The sequence below is a fragment of the Ursus americanus genome, chromosome 11, assembly GCF_024610735.1.
Source record: "Ursus americanus isolate L20-20 chromosome 11, mUrsAme1.1.p, whole genome shotgun sequence".
Classification (NCBI taxonomy): domain Eukaryota; kingdom Metazoa; phylum Chordata; class Mammalia; order Carnivora; family Ursidae; genus Ursus; species Ursus americanus.
In genome coordinates, this window is record NC_142137.1 from 22,658,550 (window position 1) to 22,680,158 (window position 21,609).

General features: G+C 32.5%; 1 protein-coding gene across 2 annotated transcripts in view; it reads left to right on the forward strand.

Moving 5' to 3' along the window:
• Window positions 1-6,353: 6,353 nt before the first annotated feature.
• The window catches only part of LIN28B (lin-28 RNA binding posttranscriptional regulator B), a 117,370-nt gene continuing 102,114 nt past the window's right edge, over window positions 6,354-21,609 (forward strand). Inside the window, exons 1-2 of one of the 2 annotated variants that reach the window (XM_087865295.1) lie at window positions 6,354-6,387; window positions 14,289-14,476. In XM_087865295.1, coding sequence (XP_087721421.1) covers window positions 6,354-6,387; window positions 14,289-14,476 — 222 coding nt within the window. Of the gene's footprint in view, window positions 6,388-13,458; window positions 13,469-14,288; window positions 14,477-21,609 lie in introns of those variants that run through there. The other variant, XM_045807092.1, reaches the window with a different exon arrangement.

The window sequence follows — 21,609 nt, forward strand, 5'->3', positions numbered from 1 at the left end:
ATATCTCTTTAAAATAATTAAAGTGCTATTCATAAGTACCAATTTTGGGGACTATATTAGAAGGCTCCAGTCAGAAAATGACCTATAAACGTTTATCTTAATCCATAGTTGAGTTGATTTTTAAAAAAAGGAAAGTGGAGATTCATAGACGAAACAATTCAGAAGTAATTAAAACTGTTGATTATGAAAGGGCCATGGAAAAATTTTGGTCAGCTGAAGAGTTTTCTTATTTGATAATTTTTAATGGAATCCTATTTCCTTTTACAATTCTTAAGTCCACAAATGCCTCAAGTTTTAATGTTTAAATGCTTAGAACCCGTACCTAATTTTTCTTGCCTTTTAAAGACACTGTATTTTTTCAAAGAAGTACAGATTTTGATGAACCACAAGAAAAAAAGAATTTCTAGCTTGCCACTCAGAACAATGAAAATTCCTTACATTAAAAAACGTAAAATTGATTCATATGAACACATCTAGGAATATATGAAATATAGATTCACATTGGTTTGCCCACTGTGTACATGTGTACACTGTTGTAGTTCTCTGACACAATGACTCTATGAAGTCGCTGACCATAGTGCTGAACCAAGACAGCCATATTGGTCACTGCTAAATCTGACTGAAAACTGTACACAGAAATTGTATAGAGGTTCAATTTCATCATCGTAGGAAATATATACATTATATTTCATGCATAGTTTTTTATGTATTCTTTTTACCCAACTGCATTGGAATGAACCAGAAATTGTGATAGAGAAATTTTATTTCTTAAGTATATTAATTTACTGTATAAAATTGATTTTATTCAATGTCAGTAAAATCAATAGGATCAATGCTAGAGGTTTTTCCTTTCTTTGAAAGCTGCCACTTAGATGAAGGTTTTTAAAACCAATTTAACCAACCAATGAGTTCTCTCAAAAACTACACTTTTAGTTGATACCACTATTTAAGTTTGAGTGGGAACTTGATACTTGTGTTTTTATTCAGGTTTATATTCTGGCACTGTCAAAATCAACATGACAACATGTGATTATTGAAATTAATAAAGTTAGAAATCATGACTAAATTCTACTTAGAAACAATAATATAAGCAATTTCTAGATAAAGAGAAAAATATAAATTTTGAAATTATAATGATCTTGATTTAGCACTTTGAGGGAAATTTTCTATTGTCTGAAGCAAGATAAACACAAGGCTGTCATTGCTTACAATATTACTGAGTTCTACATTCTGTGAAATGAACACTGATGTGAAACCATTGTAGAAATTACCTGAAAAGGAATGTTGTAATACATTTAAAATTTCAGTAAAAAGTACTATTTTAGGCATAGAACTTTGACATTATTTTCCTAAAAATAGAATGGGTTGATATGCAGGATCATCAAATTAAGGGTCAAAGGTGACAAACCAGGACAAAGGGCATGCAGCTCATTTTCAAGCAATCAGTTTCTAGTTTTTTCATGGCTGAACAAAAGCTTAATTATATAGAAAAAAGGACTTAGTGTTGAATGACCAGTTCTAATGGTGGAAAAACATGTTTTAAATTTGCTACATATTTCAAATCACTATTTTTTATTTGGGAATGCAAGAGCCAAAATGCTACTTTTATATTTTTCAAACAATTCTTTTATGTAGTATATTTTTTCAGACTCTACAAAAACATTTCAACCAAAATATTCTATGCTGCATAGGCTAAAAACAGATTTTGCTTTTTTTGTAGTTTTAAAATTTTGGGGAAAAAATCTGTAAATTATGTTTTATCTTTTTGTATTAGCCTCTTAGTATATAATCTTCTCTGCTAGTTAAAATCCTGTTATTTTTATTTAGTATTATATTTGTTACACCATTAGATCACTGGCAGTGATGTAAGGGTGAGCAGCCTCTAAAACATTTCTTGATCTTTGTTAAATGTTTATTGAAAGTATTTCAAATGCACTGAGAGTTTTCATTTAGTTGTTAATCTCTTGTGATACAAATTTTTAATCATTCATGTTGTATATTAAAACTTAAAATGTATTATCAAATAAAATAGTTTTGTTAATACTGTAATTAACTAGAAGTGTTCAGGTTTATTTAGGGTCATTTTTGTTTATCATATCAAGAAGCTACTCTAAAGTTTTCATCTTACAGTTATGGGGGACCTTCAAAGTATATGTGATTAACTTCATTAAGACAGTAATTTTGCCATTATTTTGACTGTTTAATCTAAAATCACTACTGTTTTTATTTTCTTTTACTCAGTGTAACCTCAACAGTGACTCAACTATGAGCTTTATTATATAAAACTATTCTTTCTTATGGTGAAAAATACAGTTTTCATTAGCAGAACCAGCTGCTGTGCCTTAATTGTGTTACAACATTCACATTCAAGTTAAAGAATTGTTTACCAAGTAACATTTAACATTTGTGCCATAGTCAGTGCCTTTAAACAATCATGACAGTTTGCCAGTTGAATTAAATTATTACTTATTGAAGTTTTTTATTTTCTAGAAAAAAATTTTTTTTTACTTGTAGTATTTGAAGAGAATGCTACAGCTGCTCATATCTTATGCAAAACCAATAAAATTGCAGTTTGTAAAATGGTTGAGAAAGTTAAATTCATCTCTGTATTTCAGCTGTATTATAAATATTGGCCTCTAAGATTAAGTGTTTACATAATGTATTATAAATAATAAAAGATAATGTATTATAATTTACTTCATAAATATAAAAATACAATTTTAAAATGTTTTCTTAAAGTAATATAAATTTTTTCATTCTCTCAAGATGAGGTTCTAAATATTTTAGTAAATGTGAATTTTCCTGTGTTAATATTCCAATACCAATAGTTTTTCAACAGTATCAAGTCACATGTAAATATTTGTTTTACTTTAGTTTGAAGTAGGTTATTTTCTTTAATTTTTCTGTATCTGTGTAGGTGAAAATATAGCATTTTCAGTTTTATCTAAAATTACAATAGGATGTTCAGTTAAATTACAAAATGATTTATCCCAAGTTTACTTAAGCAGCATTTGGATTTGTCTATTGACTCAATTTGCAAAAAAAAAAAATTACAGTGAAGGGTTTTAATACATATTACCATTCCTTTAGAGGACAGAGTGAGAAAACATTTTCATGAAGCATACACATCAACTTTAATATTGAACTTCTACATCTAATATTTTATTTCAAATGTGTATATGTTATATTTAAGTTACCACAAATGTAATAAATATTGTGCTTTAGGCTTTACTGTGTTGTTTGTATAGAATGTTTGCTATATGATCTTAAGTAGTCATTTTTAAAAACCTTTTCTCCTAAATATTCTAGAAAGGAAAAGTCACATTGTTGCCTATTTTGCTTTCAGAAGAATGTATTTAGTCAATGATAATTGAGACATATTGTAAATAGACTAATTTTTGTTATAAGCCATAAAGTGAATATTTTATTTAGTAAACTATAATGTACTTTATACTTAACATTATTTTGGAAAATACTTATAATAAGAGAAAATTTGTTATTTTAGATATCTTTTTAAATGTTGAGAAATTGTAGTTGATTGATGAGAATAAGTAATGAAATAATTTTCCTTTTATTATAGTGAATATTTTTTATTGCTAAATTGTTTTTTGCCAACTTAAAGTAACTTTTGTTTTTTTAGAAGTAAAAACTAACATGATGTAAATTGAATTGAAATAAAGTTCTGAATAATATGTAGTAAGCATTTTATTTTTATTTATTACTACTCAATTCTTTGGGCTTAAGAACTTGGCAATTTTTAAATAAATTACAGCATGTAGTACAGAATAGTAACCATTTTCTTTTACATTGAATAGTTACAATAGTGGATTAATAGCAACATATAAAGTACTTGAGAAGAATACTGTTACATATTTTAATAGGAGGAATTGTGAAATCTAAGAATGTAGTGAATAGTGTTTATAAGTTAAGCAATTTTATAATAGTGTATATTTAAAATAAAATTATTGAAATCACTTCACATGTATATATTTCACATTAGCAATAGTCAAGTGATTAATTCCCTATCACATTCTCTTTTATGAAAAGATGGTTTTAAGAAAATTTTGTATACAAGTCCATTTAATTCATAAAAACCATCCTAGGAATAGTCAGCTGGGGTTCAGAAATTCACTAAGTCATTGATTCATTGAAAAATTTGTATTGGACACTAAAGAATGCTAGGATTACAATGATGAGCTAAATATACACAGCCCCCTCCACCCTCACCACCATAAAGCATAGCGTCAAGTTGTGACAGGGAACATTTTCATGGGCTATTACAGCCAATTACATTACAGTATTACATGGTAGAGGCATTGTACTCAGTATGGAACAATAAGAAAAAGAGATCTAAGTGGAGATTTAAATGATTAACAGAGATTGTTCTAGTGAAGGAGCAGAGAAACATATTTTAGGATATCACAGTTTAATTAGATTTTTGTTTTCTAAAACTTACCAAAAATTATAGTATCAAATGAAAATACCCATCTATGAAATTACAAAAAGCTGGAGTATTCATGCATTTAAAGGCTTATTTTTTATTCTTTATTATTACTTCATGTCAAAAAATAGTCGTCTGTAGTAAAGATATGAACATTTAATATTTATCTCCTTCGTAAGATAGTTGTTCAGTAAACACTGGATGGACAGATTTTAATATCCATCTTTAAATTTAATTCTAATTTTTTTTTACCTGCTCTTGTTTTTGAAAAGTTTTAAACCGTTACTTAAAATCAATGAAATATATTAACGTCAAAATAATTTCCATCTTACTTTTTTTTTGAAAGGGATGATAATATTAAAACTGCCAATAACCAAAAAACATCATATGACAAATTTGGGTAGTGAAAAATCTGAACATCTCTGTCACTCAAATTTATAGTATTATTTAGCTAACTTTCTTACACCATTTGATTTTCTCTTTATTAAAGCTACCATTTATAATTAAATAAATTATTAAATTTTTAGACAAATCCCTATTGACTGTTTTTACACATCTTTTGAATACGTTGGTTTGAACTTTTCTGTAACTATAAGCACGTAGAGAAGATTAAGCATAGGCTCTGGGCTATTGGAATAGGGAAACATGAGCTAGGGTTTTGCTGAAATTTATGTACAATATTTAAATACACTCCCACTTAAAGCAAATTATAAATTAAAACAATATAGGTTCAATATAAAGGAAAACTATTTCAATAAGTTTTAATAATGAATTTTGTTAACTTTAGGGTCTGTCATTGTCTTCTGTCTTTTGGTTGTAAACACAGGATAACTGAAGGATTTAATGTACAGAGGTTCACGTGCCTTTTGTTCACATTCTTCCTCTATTCTTTTCAAATCTTACTCAGTGGGATTGTCATCCTTTGTAAGAAGAATCTTGGGTCAACATTCAGTAGAACTCTGAACTTGGAAAAACCTCCATTTCGTTTTGAGAAGAAAATTAGATTGCAACTTAAAGAATTTACACATAATGGTTTATTTTTCGTGAGTTGATGTAGTAGATGTAGTGTGTAAAACTTAGTTAAGGGAAGAAAGACAACCCTGGGTGGTAGCAGGTGAGTGGATGCATGTTCAAACCCATCTATTTTCCAAACCTCCATAACTCTAAACCCAGGGAAAAAATGATAATTCAGTGGTCAGCAGGAGTTTCTCTTCCAATTGCTATACTTCATTATTGGATAACCTCTTTATTTCAAGTTTTATTGTGTCATGACATCTGCCAGTGCATATATTAGAAACATCAATACTTACTCATATTTTTGAAACAAGAACTGTTTTTGCTTTTTAAAATGTAGGTGCATGCTTAATGATAAAGTGTGCTACTATTATAGCAATTTTTTTCTCACAAAGTCTGTGAATGTAATGGACCCAATATGAATGGTATAGTACCACAATTATATTCTCATGATTTATCTTCTAAAATATATCTGAAGAGAAGAGCCAAATAAGTTCATCAATAAAATGTTGTAAGTTAGGCTGATTTTTAATGGTGGCTTTAAAAAATGGGATTTTTGAATTACAGTGTAAAACATTAAAAAAATTTAAAACTACTCTTTATGAAATTGGATCATGAACAATTAAGAGTAATCTTAATGGTCTTGTTTAAGATGTTTTTTAAACCAATGTCCTTTAATAGGAATGAAAGGCAAGTTTATGCTAATTGGTTATGTGATTTTGCTGGGTGAGTCTTAGATTGTTAAAAAAAAAAAAAGTTTACAGGTCACTTCACAGAGTCAAACACCTAGGCATTTTATTGCTTTCTAATAAGCCATTAAACTGAAGAAGAGGCAATTAAATAGGCAATTAATGCAGTACTGACTTGAGCTCTCTGATTTTAGGTTCTTCAGAAGACGATGAGGTCATTCAACCAGGTTTCATCAGCCCCAGGTTAGTTTTTACTTTTTTTTCCCCAATTAAATATTTCACTCAACTAAGGTTTTTAAAAGTTTACTGGAGGCATATAAGAAAACTTGACAACCCTCAGGAATTCTCCACTTTGGCAAGATGGGTACCGTATCCTACTGTACTCCAGATGATTTCATCTATAAACTGATACTCCCACCAGAATTGCATAGATGAAATATTCTAATTAACTCCTTTTCCTTCTGATTTTAGCAGTACTGGATTTTGTGATTTCCTTTTCCATTACTCATGCAAGATAGATAATAGATATTTAAATGCTTGTGGAGATTGGCGGCTTGTTCATTTTTGTACTCCCATATCAAAATAGGAACTTACAGATTCCTGTTTGAATTAATTTAAAGATGACACTTGGTGCTATTTCCAGATAATTTACCATAACACAGTTTGTTAAACATTTTTCAGGGATTCAGGAAATTTTCTTAATCTAGGAAGCTCCATTTATTTTGCCTTTTATGAACATGTGTGAAATTTGTTCCTCATTATACTGCAAAAATAAATCATTTGAACTTTTAATAATTTAAACCTAGACTTTTAAAAATATATATCCTTTTATTTATTTAGGTGCTGTAAAACCTAGACTTTTGATATATAAATATTTTCTTTTATTACTGAAATTAACTGAAAACTTACAACACTTTTCAGTAACAATTCTATTTGATAATAAGGTATTTTGGCTTCTGCTGTGCTGAATTTAGTGTCTTGAGTCTACTTTTGATTAGTACTACTTTGAAAAACACTAAAGAGCTTAATACGACAAAGTTTATGAACATTAATAAGTACAAATAAAAAGCTGTTATTCTATTATTAAACTTAAGAAATATAAGATTGCAGGTAGCAAGAGGAAGTAGTAGGGATCAAATTTTTAATGAGGAAGCCACTGATAGGCTCTGCCATTTGACAAACACTTAACTTTTCTGTAGAGTAAATCCTTTGACATGGAGATGATGCTCTTAATGAGTGTCATGAAAAAGAAGATTCTGAAAAGTTGCTACAATATATTAATTTACCAGTGAGTTGCCCCTTACTACTGATTATATTTTTTCTCTGGTGGCAGATTGGAGACGGTCAGAGACCTTTTTCTTTTTTGTTGGGAAATAATGTTAATGCCAATGTGTTAAGTGACTGTAATAAAGTTTCATGTCTGTGTTTCCTTGTGATTAAAAAAGGGTTGGCCAGGGAGAGGTTCCACTTTGACCAAAAGAAAGTTTATTTCCAGAGATTACATTTAAACTGAAAGACTTGAACATTGGTTCAGTCTCCTCACTTTGCAGATGAGGATACTGAGGTCTGGAGAAGCTCAATGATTAGCCTACAGTCATTAAATGGGTCCAGCACTCTGGCCTCCAGTTCCTTTCTTCTCTTTCTCTCTCTTTCTTTTTTCTTCCTTCCTTCCCTCCTTCCATTTATTTTAAGTAATCTCTACACCCAACATAGGGCTTAAACTCAAGACCCTGAGATCAAGAGTCCCATGCTTTACCAAACAGAGCCAGCCAGGCACTCCTGGTCTCCAGTCTATAGTTAGATCTTTTTTTCTCCGTGGATTTGCTTCTCATATAGGCATCTTTAAAGCCTGAAGATCTCTTCTTACTTGCCTAATCTTTCACTCCTGCTCTCTTCTTAACTTTCCATTTTGCATCTACCTGTTCCCTTTCCCCAAATAAACCCAAAGTGAAGATAATAAAATAAATAACTTAGAAGCAGTCCATGCTCTTATTTCAGCTTATTTCTTTTGATGAGATTAAGTTTTAAAGAATAAACTTTCATTCATTACTTTGGGAGACAGGGAAAGACTTGTATGTTTACATTATTTAGTGTAATTTATACAGACTGAATATATTCACTGCAAAAATATCTTTAAATTATGAAGAATACATGTTCAAGTTGTACAGGTGAAAAACATGACTCATCTTTCAAATAAAACATGAAACTTATTTTTGTGCTATTTTGGGCAGAGTAAGGTAATGCTTATTACTAAATGATTTTTCAAAGCTATTACTATTCCAATTAAAATCATTTAAGGAAGTATTGAGCACAATTCAGAAAATATTTGGGAGGAGTAATAACAAAATTTGTACTTCTCCTTTTCGTCGGGGGAGAAGTATGTTAAGAGTAAGATTTTTTTCTATTACAGCTATTTTTTTGTAAGTTTATACAAAATGGTGGTCTTAAACTAATGCCCCTTTGTGAATTAATTGTATCGCTTTAAATACTTTACTGAAACATAACTGACCAAAAGGAAGGAAAGTTGTTTGTTTTTGAAATCTGAAGGCAATTTGTCTGGAAAACTTAAACTTTATGCAAATCAGTTCCTGTTTTTCCATAATTTAATTATACCTGGGGAAATGTGTAAAGATATTTAAGGAAAAATTTTAAGAGATTTTTACAGCTGTGTAAAAATTCTCAAATTGGAACCATTGTGTTTAAGCCAGACCATTTTGCTTCCAGATAAGGAATTAAATGAGAACGGAATTTTGCTTTTTGGAAACAAAAACAAAATACCCCCCCCCCATTCTGAAGTGCCTCTACTATAAGACCAGCGCACGCAGGCGAGTACTCCTTCATTTGACTCCGTATTGTAAGAATTTCAAGAAAAGTTATTTCCCAGTAGTTAGCTGAAACGCAGTGAGTGGGAGGGATCGGGAACAGTCTGCCCGACGTGCGGGTCCGCAGCTTTTGGGCGGGAAACCTCACCCGGGGCTCAAGAGCTGGTTCCCTAAAATTGTCCCCTGCCGCCCCTCCACCCCTTTCCCCGCCTAAGTTTTTTCCTGATCGCCAAAGGCTCATTGCCACGTTTTCCTGGCTTCCCTAAAGGACGGCGCCAGGGTTCTGTCTGAAGACAGCTCCATTTTAGGTTTGGCCTGTTGGGGGAGTGGGGGTGGTGGTGCTGGTCAATCTCTGGGGTTCTGATTTCGCGTCCCCCTTGACCTCACTTCTCCTAGCGGAGACACTGACATCTCACAGATAAAGGGACCAAATTATAAGTGCTATAGTCTGGAAACGCAGTAAAAGTAGTAAATTGTGCCAAGTGTTGCCTTCATAATAGTGAAGGCAAGCGTTTGTTTTGTTTGGTGTTCCTGGAGACAAAACGACAAATTTAAAAGCCCCTTATTAGTGAGAAATCACCAGCCTTCTTTGGAAGGGTTTGACTTCTGGTGAGGAGGTGGTGATGTGATGAATAAAGGGAAAGGTGACTGGGGAGAGAAAGGGGAAAGGAAGTTGCTGGGGTGGGAGGTGGAGGGAAAGGGCGGTTCCGCTGGCCTGGGGGTCTTGGTGACCCTGGGGAGCAAGCTGCGCGGGAAGACTCTCGGCTGCGAAGGCAGCGCTGAGGCTGCAGACCCCAGCCTCATTTGCCGGGAGGAGAGCCCTGGTGGAGTCGCTTGCCATAGTGCCACGGCCCCTCCTCCTAGTTTTAAGAACCAAAGCATTGTTTCTGCTGTAATAGAAGTCACTCCTCGCTTATAGTTGACAACAACTTCGGTGGCTCTGGCACCTCTTTCGGCTCCTTGCATTGTACTTTTGGAGTTTTTGAAGAGAGAGAGAGAAAGAGAGAGAGAGGAAGTAAGAAAGAGGAAAAAAGAAAGACAAAGAAAGAGAAGAAAGAAGAAAGAAAGAAAGAAAGAAAGAAAGAAAGAAAGAAAGAAAAAATGGCCAATAAAATGTGTACATTTTTTTTAAATGAAGAAATCTTAGATTGCGATGACCAACAGGCATATGATAGGTTAATGCCTTAATTTTTCTCCCCAGTGTGTTGATGATTCTTTGTAACTACTTGAACTCATTTTTGAAACATTTTGAAAGAACTATGATAAATCAAGGTACTAAAACATTTGGCTTTCACGAAACATGCGTTTTGAGTCAAGCACAGGTCTTTCTGGCACTAAAAACAAGTAGGAAATGAGAAAAAAATTAAAACCAGAAGACTTCAGGAAGGTGACAAATTGGAAAGCATTCTAGGAGATTCATAGGACTATTTTATGTGAAAGAAGCACTCTAAGAGCTTAAAGAGATTATGGTCAGTTTTATAAAAGGATCTTAGGCTCAAAAGATTGTGGGGGAGGTAGGCAGAAAAGATGAATCTATTTAAACGACAGTGCCATATCCCTGAAGTAGTGGTATTTTCTGTCTCACTGTGTCTCCTTCCTTCATTTTTCTCCCTTCCCAATTTCCTCCCCTCCTCTTTTACTCTCCTCTTCCCTTCTCTCCCTCTGTCTTTCCTCCCCACCCCCCAGGTATGTACCCTTATTTGCCTTAAATTCTTTGTGAATGAGTGTTAGAGGATTTCTCAGAGTTCCCAGTTGGAAAAAGCTTTCTACACAACTTGAAAGGCTGATGTCCCTCTCAGGAAATGAATGAGTCGATAACCTCTGACACCAGTGACCAGTCCAGTGAACCCTACCTTAATTCCACTAATATTGGAGGCCCCCAATCAGGCAAGGCTGTGAATCTCATAACCATAACATTCAGTATGGTTCAGTTATGGTATTTCACACTTTTCATATATAGATCGATAGGTTTGCATCTCATCGAATTTAACAATCAACAAGGGTTTCAGAATCCACCTATATATTGTTTCTGATTTTATGATGATTAAATTATTTTCTAATTAAAAATAAACCTACAGATAAAATATTGTTTACCCTAAGTGTTTGTTGGTGACAACACTAGACTGTACTGGTCTGTGAATTTTATGATAATTACTTTCGTATAAATAATAGCACTTGCCCTCAATTTCCGTGAATACATTTTCAGATTATTTTTCTCTGTTACCAGATGTTGATTTTTTTTCAGATGTTAATTTTTTATCAGATATTGATTTTTAAAAGTAAATTCTCTCATTTAAGATAGAAAAAAACTAAAAATAAGTTATTTGAACAACTTATTTTAAGTTAGTTTTTTTCTATTTCATATTATGTGAAATGTTTCACCTGAAATGCCGTCGTTAAAGTTACTTTATTATAGGTCAGTGTAATAATTTGATTTCTACTATTAAAACAAGGTCTAAAAATGTTTTGTTAGCAAATAATTTGTTTGAGCACTTTTGTTACTCTCGCAAAATCATTTGGATTTTTACACTTTTGCTTTCCTCCCTACCAGCTGGAACATGGTTATTCTCCCCCAAAGTAAATAAAATGAGAAAGCTTTGCCTCCTTTCCTGAGGAACAACAAAAGAAATAAACACGAAAAATCTTTCCAAATTGATCAGTCTTGATTGATGCCTTTTACCACAAACAGCTGAAAAGAACATATTTACACACACCCAGTTATTTCAGTTCTGAACCAATTAGTATGAATTTTTATTTAGTTATTTAATATGGGGACGAGGTGTAAATAGGTGCACTCTGGGTTTTCAAAAGCTTTTAGATTCAGAATCCCCACATTCTAGTTTGTGTGAAACAGTGTTAGAGTTAGGAGTGTAGACATGTTTGAAGAGCCAGGGAGGGGGATTGCGGGTAAGGTGGGGGAGGGTCAACTCCGTAGCTTTGCTGAAGGGAAGTGGTATCTGTACAGTTTCTCCGTAAACTGCTTGTTTAAGAAAATGGGGGGTGGGGTGGGGGAAAGAGTGGTGGGGCGTTTTAATGTTTCAAAGACGGGTCATATTTTAGGTTTTAAAGGAAGTACAGCATTTCTAGTTGATCCATAATATTTATTGTAGTATTCGATGAGGGTGGTAATATTGGCGTCAGCATCTAGTAATCAACAATCCTTTGAATCAATTTGAAAGGTAAAGGGTAAGCATTTTTAAACTGGGGCCAGGCCAGAGAAGGGACGGTAGGAGCCTAATCCGTTATTAAATTTTCGTTTATTCGACTCTTCTATCCATTGGTAGTGGACTTTTAAAATGTCACGGTCCAATCAATATGATATGAATTTACCTTTTTTCTCCCACTTGTCCTCTTTCTTTTCCCCTCCCCCCGGCCCGCGACTGCTTTTTTTTTTTTTTTTTTTTCCTCCCCCACCTCTTTCTCTGGCTCTGCAGCCGCCTGTGCTGGCGGCTCCTCTTCACCTCCCCTGCCTGGCGCTCCCCTCCCCCTCCCTGCCGTACATCGTCTTGCTCTTGGGGAACAATCGCCACTGATTGAGGTTCACTCTATGTTAGGCTGGAAAACTGGGCTGTTATTTAGGAAGTCATTAATCACATCTCCTCCCCCGGAAAGAGATGGCGGAGAAACCTGTGAAGTACAATTCCCCCTTCAAAATGTTCCGAAATGATAAACCTAAACAGAATTTGAGTGCATGAAGGTGCTAGCGATTTTTCCGGTAGGATCTTATTTTAAATTTGAAAAAATTTCGGGGCACGATCAGGTAATTGTGTGCTTTCGTCTTATTGTAGGTGTATGTTACTATTATCTAAAGTTTCGTGGCGATGCAATTAGGTTTAATTAGATCGTTTGTAAATTATATATTTTCCTCTAAGAATTGAATTAAATATGAAATTTGCACCCCAAGCAGGTTTACTATTATGGAGCAGCTGACTTCTTAGGGGGAAAAAAAGCGTAACATCGGTTGCTTTATTTAAATGGCTTTTTCCCCCTAAATGAGATTATTTAGACAGGCTTGTGTGTAAGGCACGCGTGTGCACATATATGACTGCCGTTTTTCTAAATCGACGATTCACAGGGACCCTCCATTGTGTTTAAGTAAAAGCACGAAATCAGCATTCTGATTTATCGTAAAGAAGCGTCCCAAATTGTCTTTAAGATAACATGTTTGAGTTTTTCATGTTCATTCATAAATTATTTTGATGTCAGCATAGATGAAATGGCGATTGGTTATCTCTTCCTCTTGCCAGCCCCTTAAGGATCCGAGGTGAAATTAGTAGCAAGAAAGCATGTAATTGACAAAGTCACGTGGCTCAGGGGGCCAGAAACTGGAGAGAGAAGAGAAAAAAATCAAAAGAGGGAAAGCACATTAGACCATGCGAGCTAAATTTGTGATCGCACAAAATCAAGATGTTAGATTGATGCAGAAGATCACTCCGTTCCAAAGGGAAAGTTTTCATCTCACGAGTTTGGAGCAGAGGGCCCGTGGGGCAACATGGCCGAAGGTTAATTTTCTTTTCTATTGTTTTACTGTGATTTTCTCTCTTCCTTTCTCTCCCCCTCCCCCTTTCCCACCCTCTTTGCCGTCCCCCCTTCCCCTTTTACCCCAATACTGGGCAGTACCCCCACTCCCCATCGCGCAATGGGGCTTTCTGCAACCTATTGTTATAGATCTCCAAAAATGTTTTGTACCGCCCACACTGATTCACAACTTGAAAAGCTTTCAGTGGGCTATTGTTTGAATTGTTTGAGTGTGATTAAGCGCAGTTTCAGTTAGTGAGCCCAAGAAAACTTTTATACACCTGCCCCCTCCCCCATACCACCCCAACTTTAATTGAAAGTTATTGGGGGGGAGGGGAATGCACATTGCAAATAACCCTGGATTCACTGCTGCCGCATGTGCATTAACTAGTTCTAACCATCTTCGCGATTTCTCTTTCCTCCTCGTGCCCTCAGGAGAGCATAGTTTCGCTGAAAATTCCTCTTTGTAAATGGGATCAGTGTTAAATCAGCAATATGCAAGTAAAGTATCGCATGCTGTAGTATAATATGTGCTGGAAAATGGAGTTAAATGAAAAAGTACACGTATGTACAGAAAAGTGGAAGTTGATGTGATCGATAGAACAGTGTGGCTCCCTCCTCCCCCGCTTCCCCCCTTTTAACCCTTTCCTTTTAAATATTTTCTGTAGAAGAAAACCATTTATTCGAGTTTCTTTCTATTTCCTCCCCCCACGCCCCAATCTTTTTTTTTTTTTTTTTTTTTCTCTTTCAGTGAACAGTTTAGGAATCCAGACTAACTGACTCTTTTTGTCCTGTTCTACTCAGGCGGGGCAAGCAAAGGTGGTGGAGAAGAGCCCGGGAAGCTGCCGGAGCAGGCAGAGGAGGAATCCCAGGTTTTGCACGGAACTGGCCACTGTAAGTGGTTCAATGTGCGAATGGGATTTGGATTCATCTCCATGATAAACCGAGAGGGAAGCCCCTTGGATATTCCAGTCGATGTGTTTGTACACCAAGTAAGCCAAACTTCTTTTCCCCCCTTCTCCTTTTTTCCATGTGCAGGAGTTGGTCAGTAGGTTTGTCAATGGACTTACACTGAAAGAGAAAATCTTTCTTACTATCCTGAGTTAATCCGGTGTTTAGGGTATGTGTATGGGCCCCTTACTGGTTATCTTTTCCTAAACAGAAAATGAAGTCCTTGAAATTTCACTGTTTGGGTGCTGGTGGACTTTATTAGCAGTTCCCCTCTTCATTCGACAGCGAAATTGCTGTAGTGTAGCTTCCGGTGTTATCGGTTGCAATATACTCTGTCGCCTAAGCTGGGTGAATGAGTGGGGAAATGAATGAAGAAACCGTGATCATTTTAAGTTAAAAAAAAATTGCTAGTATAGGAAATCTATGGTTCTCTTTACTGTAGATATCTTTAGTCACAGTAGCTTCCCCTATTATTTTGTTTCTGCCTCCCTGATAGTCATTTGTAGATTCAAATAAAAATAATTTGATTTTACAGTAAAATAAAATAGAACACTGTTGGCCTACTGTGGATTAGAAGAAATGCCAAGAGAAGATGTTTGGTAATCAAATATTTTAGAAATGTGCTCCCTTTTAGGGCATAGGTCCAAGGATACTGTCTCTTTAAGAAACTGAACTCAAAAAACATGTGGCCAGCTGTGGCTCTAGTTTGTGTGTTTAAAATGTTCAAGTCTGCTACTTTGGGTAATTTCCACCATTGCTTATATTGTGTTGTAATTTTTTAAGATGCTTAAATACCAAACAGAATGTCATTGCTTATCATTTTCAAAATTTTAACCCCAAAACAAATGAATTAATACCTCTCTCATTTTCACTCTATTGCTTAATCTAGAGTAAAAAAAAAAATAATAATTACATTTTGTGAGCTTGATTATTTCACTGAAAGAAGGTAATTCTCTGTAAGGAATTCTTAGGAGTAACAGGATTTAAGACCAAAGAGGTTTATTTTGGCTTGACATTTAAGTTTAAAAAATTGAATGAATGGCTATCAATACTACAGACTAACAGATAGATACATGCAGGAAATACTTAGTATATTTGCATGAAAAGTATGTATTTTATTTGATACTGTGTTGCATGTTGCTGGTAATATTTACAACCTCCTTTACTCCCCAAGGAATATCATCTTCAAATTAAGTATATAAACAATAGAAACATATGAAACCATTCTGTTTTGATCTGTTGTCCTGTGGTGGTTGGTAGCTTCCTGACCTTGCTGTGTGGTGTGTTTTCCTTTCCTAAGGGCCTGGCCATCATTATTGGCTGTTTACATGTGGAAGGATCAGCATAATCTGTGAATTAAAACAGGGTTTAAATACATAAATAGAAGTCCATAGACAGGCTACTGGATTTTATGCCTCCTACATTATATTACAAAATGAACCTACATTTTCTGCTTTTTTCCTCCCTATACTGAATGACTGAAATCACTGACAAATCCATTTTCTCTCAGGCTCTGGCTTTCCCCACTTTGAACCTTTTTTAGGTTGTTAAATTGTTCTTTACGATCTCATAAATTTGTTTTATAGATGAATGAAAAAAAATAGCCCTTTTCTTCTTTGATCACACCTTGTTATAATTTGGTTTCCTGTGTTTACCTTTTAATACTTTCAAATATTAGACATTTTATTAACCAGTATTAATGTTTAGAACCACAAGACATCCAAATTTAAGCCATTTAATGGTTATATGTTGGTAAACATAAGTATATCCACTGGATTATGAAATACTGTATTGCTGGAAAATTTCTATTTATGGATAGTGAACAGTTTCTAGAGTACAATGTTGATTATTAATATTAAACTTGCTTTAATCTTCTGTTATAAATCATGCATTTACTAATAAAACAGTATTAAAATGATATATGAGAGAAATATTCTCATAAAATGTGTACATTTGTATTCTTACATTTTTAGGAAGAAGTATGTAAAAAAGTTGATAAAACTTAAGTATTAACATTTTTGTGATGTAAAAACACAGGGCAGTGATATTCTTTAAATTAAAATTAGAGTGATTCTTCAGGGAATTTTTTTGATGGCTACAGTATTCGTTTTTTGAAATATATCACAATTATGTAGATTTCAGTTGCTTTATTTTTTTCTTCTTGATTTTGATGCCTTGGTAGAGGAGTTTCTATTATATTGGGGCTCACGTAAATTGCATATAAATCATATGAATAATTATTTTGAGCAAGGCAGGAATCCTACAGATTTTAGCCATAAAACTGCAAGTAATAATTAGATGGTCATAAATGATGTGTACAGGTATAATGTCAGCATCACTTACACAATCAGGTTGCAATTCAGGAACCATTTAACAAAAGTTTTTAAAATACTTTTTAAATTATTACTGCCATTTTTACTGTATGATAATTTTTGAAAGCATACTATATTTGATGTATAATTCAAATTAGATTTCCCCCCCATTATGTCCATATACTATTTTGTTATGAGAGAATAAGCATTGTAGGTAATTAAGAATTTTAAATGTTCAGCTGGACCAATTTGTACTCATTATTTTAAGTACATGGAATAGTTTTGGGTTGGTTTTTTTTTTTTTTTGAGTCTTCATAAGTACATGTGTCACTAGATATTTTTTAAGTATTATGAAACAGTTTTAATAGTATATATCTGGGGAAATAAAAAATAATTTTAACATAATATTTAAAAATTCATGCTGTGGCTCCCAGGATTTTTTTTTCTTTAAAAAATATTGACTACATCTACTTCAATAATAAATAAATTTAAAAAAACATAAAAATAAACAGGAATAGCAAAAAAAATCTCTACTGCAAAGAACTGCACATCAAGAACAATTTAGTTGCTATGAAATGAAGAGAATATTTGCATGTGTAGTTTTAAAATAGAGCTGTACATTCATAGTTAACATAATTCTATTTAAAATTTTTTGGCAAGAATACAATCACACTTTCTTCTAGTCTCTGTAATGTCACCAACTTCTCAAAAATAAACATGACTGAGGTGCTGTACCTTTCTTATCTTTAGACTTGTTGATAAATGCAGTGAGATTCTGCTATTTGAGGATGGTATGCGACCATTGGTGGTTTAAAAATGACAGTCTTCATTTGACTTCCTAATATTAACTTGCGATTTAAATGATAATATGATTATAGATTGGTAATGAATATATGCATTCTGACACATGCTAATATGGAGACTTGATAGTATTTAATAATTTAAAAAACTTAAGAATATATAAATACTATATTTTTGAATTTTGTTACAGCTTATTGTTTTTGAGTTGTTCCTTAGAATATTTAATAATGAAAATTGGAAAATTTTGACGATGATTTAGTTTGTAAATAGGATATATTTGTAGGAATTTCTTACTTGAGAATCCAGTGCAAAGCACAGAGATTTATCTCTCAACTGAAGTAAGAATATACATACATGGTTAATACAGACTTGGAAGTCTAGGTTGCTACTAAGGTGATTTCATCAGTTAGAGTACAATTATTTTGTAAGTGCTAATATTAATATTTCTTTTAGTTTACTGTTACTGATAAGTTAAAAAAAATGGCACCTACAGTTAGATTGTGGGATAACATGTTTAAATTACCTGGATAGGTCTCTTGCAACCTTTTGAAATATTATAAACTTTGACAAAATTTAAATATTTAATGATAGTTTAGATGACTCACATGGTAGTTAAAGTTAGATCTTTTTGGAGAAGGGCAATATTCCCTAATAACTACTTATTGATGTTTATTGTCATTTAAGTTTTTCTTTACATAAGTTTTGATATTTATTTCCAAAGTCATTTTCTTACCTAATGAAAAAAATAAACTTTATTTTGTTGGTGGCGGGTGTAGAATCCACCCTCTTTATTTTCCTCCCTTCAGCTCATTTGCATAATAATATTTTCTTTGTTTTTTAGATTATATATCTGGAATTCTTTGCCATTAACTATGGTATAAAGAATTTTTAACATAAATGTATTTCATTTATTTCACTATTTATGTAAGAATTTTTTTCCAGAGAGAAAGTAATTTCAAAATGACTGTAATTTAGCTACCATTACTTGATAGGCTTAAATATTAATAATTTGGTTTTGAATTTTTAATTTAACTTTCAAGTATTGATGTTTTCTTCTTATGCTCTTTATTTCTGGTTTATACTTTGATCTTAATGGAAAACACAAATGTCCATATTACAATGATTTAATGTATTTTATATTCCTTTTATTACTTTGCTCAAGAAAACATCTCAAAGCAATGGAAATAGAAGAAAGAAGAATAATTACTGTAACTGAGCTAAATTTAAAGCATTTTTATTAACAATATAGGATATGAAAACATTTGGAGCTAAATAGTTTTTAAATATATGAAAATTTTATGTATTATACACAGTTCAATTGATGTAACAGAGAGTTCATATCTCAGTGATTATTAATTATGCAATTTATGAAAACAGATTTACTCCAGTATGTTCATGTTTAAGGATTTTTTTCATAATATTTCATCACCAAATTATTAGCCATCTTTATTTTTATCAGTTTAGCATGAAAACATTTTTCACATGCAGAATGGTTGTGATTATTATTATTCTTGGGGCTGTTAAAAATGTCAGTGTCAAAAATTATTTAGACAAAGCAAAAATCTTAGAAATTAAAAAATATGATCATTTAACAGTTACAGCCCATTTGTTAGTGAATTATGCATTTTAATATTTTGAAAATGGTTCCTAAAGCTACCAAGTTTTCAAGATGATTTGCCCATTTGACCAGTTTGAAAGAATCCCAAATGAAATGCTTTACAGCTATTTAATCATAAAATCACATGTAAAGGCATTTAAATCAAAATTTTATGACTTATATTGTCTTGAAAGATATTAGATACTTTACTTCTGATTTTCAAATGCTGGTCCATTTTCCAGACCCTTTTGTTTTTGTTTTTGTTTGCTTCTAAAAAGATATTTTTATTCTAATTTAAACATGAAGTGTGAATTGGCCACATATTTAAGGTAGTCTTCCTCATGTTAAATACTGTTGATGCGTACCAACTATACTTTAATAAAAATGAATGAAGATTATTGTTGTAAGTTTTAAATATTTTCCTCTTATTCTTTTTTTAAAGATTATTCACAGAAAAATGAAGGCAATAAATCAAAGAATTGTTTTTTAAACAAATATGTGAGAAACCACTTACAAGTATTTAGCATAACAACTTTAATTTACCTTTAACTAAATCTTACAGTTCTTGGGTTTCATTAGAAGTTAAAAACTTCTTTTGTTGCCTGCATTCAACGTGGTGGATAAGAAGTGAGATCATTGTTGTAAATTTTGTTGCTTTTGGGCAGCAAGGAAGCCTTATTATTTAAACTTGCCAGAGTTCTTTCTGTTTAGAAATTACATAGATATTACAGATAGTTTTGTGTATCTTAACTGAGTCGTTCTTTTGGTATTGTGATTATCCTAAAAATTACTAGTTATAAATATGGTATGCTGTGTTTTTATTTCTAATCCAAGTATAACCTAAACAAATAAAGTGAGGGTATTTCTGATTAATTAAACTGGAAATGTATTACTTAAAATATGATATTCTTTTGACTTGATTTAGAACTACATATGAAATATAGTTATTTTATTATTATCAATTCTTTATATTTTGAGATATTTCTCACTGAATTCAGCTTGTTCAACATAGAGTTACTATAGGTTATGGCATTGTAACATATACAGTCCATAGGAAACTTAAGTGGTTTATATTCTTCTCTAAAGTAATTTGATTATAACATCTTCTAATATTGAAAAGTTAACAATAACATATTCAAGAAAATACATTGTAGATCAGTGGGGTACATTTAGAAATTATCTTTTAATGAGTACTTCTATTGAATGAGTAACAAAAGTATTTGTTATATTGCATTTTGATATATCAGGATTGATCTTATTTCCATCTAGCAACAAATTGGAAAATTATCTGAAAATTACAGACCCCCCACCCAGTGTCTAAACATTTGACAATTTGGAAATGCTGTCTAACCTAAGATTTATAGGTTATTGATAGATTTATTCTTATATTTCTTTTTATAACCTGCAGCTAGTTGGAGTAATTAATACCTAACTTTTCAGGGTGTTATATAAATTGTGTAGCAAGTGTGTGTCTAATAAATAAACTGAAATGTAACCTAGTCCTTGCCACAATAAAATCACAGAGAAGTTATTTTCAGTGGCATATAGTCATAGTAGAAAATTAAATTGGTACCTACTTTTATGTGCTCTCTTTAAAATTGGGCAAAATGTATTGTATAATGTTAATAGCTTAATTTCCATTACAGTGAACTACAAAGCATTTTATTATAATTTTTGGCATATAATATTGTTTACTATTGTTTAAAATATCAAGATATAAATAGAGACTTGGAAATTAATTAGTTATACAGGTTGTTTTAATAGTTTATCATGAGTTTTACCTGAGTATTCAGTTGTACATATCCAGTTTGTGTATTCTTAAGTATAAGCTAAAGAAAATAGTATTTTAAATAGACCTGCTGTGATAATTTAATACTTTTTGTTCTATAACTAATTATTTAATCTTTGTGAGGTACTATGCAGTAGTATAGCTTCTGGCCAAATAGATCAGTCTTCAAATCCCAGTTCATTGTTTGTAGGGGAAGTGAGTTACCTTGTCAGTGTCTCAGGGTCCCATAAAGGGAGGGGACAAAACAGTAACTACTTTTGTATAGGGTTATTATGAGGATTAAATGTTATTACACATGTAAAGCATTTAACACTGAGCCAGGAGATAGTAAGGGCTCAGTGATGTTTGTTGTACATAGTTAATATTACTAAGAAGTGATAGTATGGTAGACTAAGGGATAAAGCTTCAGAAATGAAGGTTTGGATTTGGCTTTTTCACTTGGTGGTCTTAGTTTTGGCTAGTCACTTTCTTTGCGCTTCAGTGTTCCCATAGATGAAATGTGTTCAATAATATCTTTCCTCTCCATTTTTCAGGGTTAGGGTAAGTGCTCATTGAGGTAGTATACATGAGAATAATTTAAGGATGTAACAATACCAGGTTTTAGTTTTAATTTTTGTTTTGAGCACTATATTTTTATTAATAATCTTACTATGAAAACCGTCAAAGTTTTTAAAA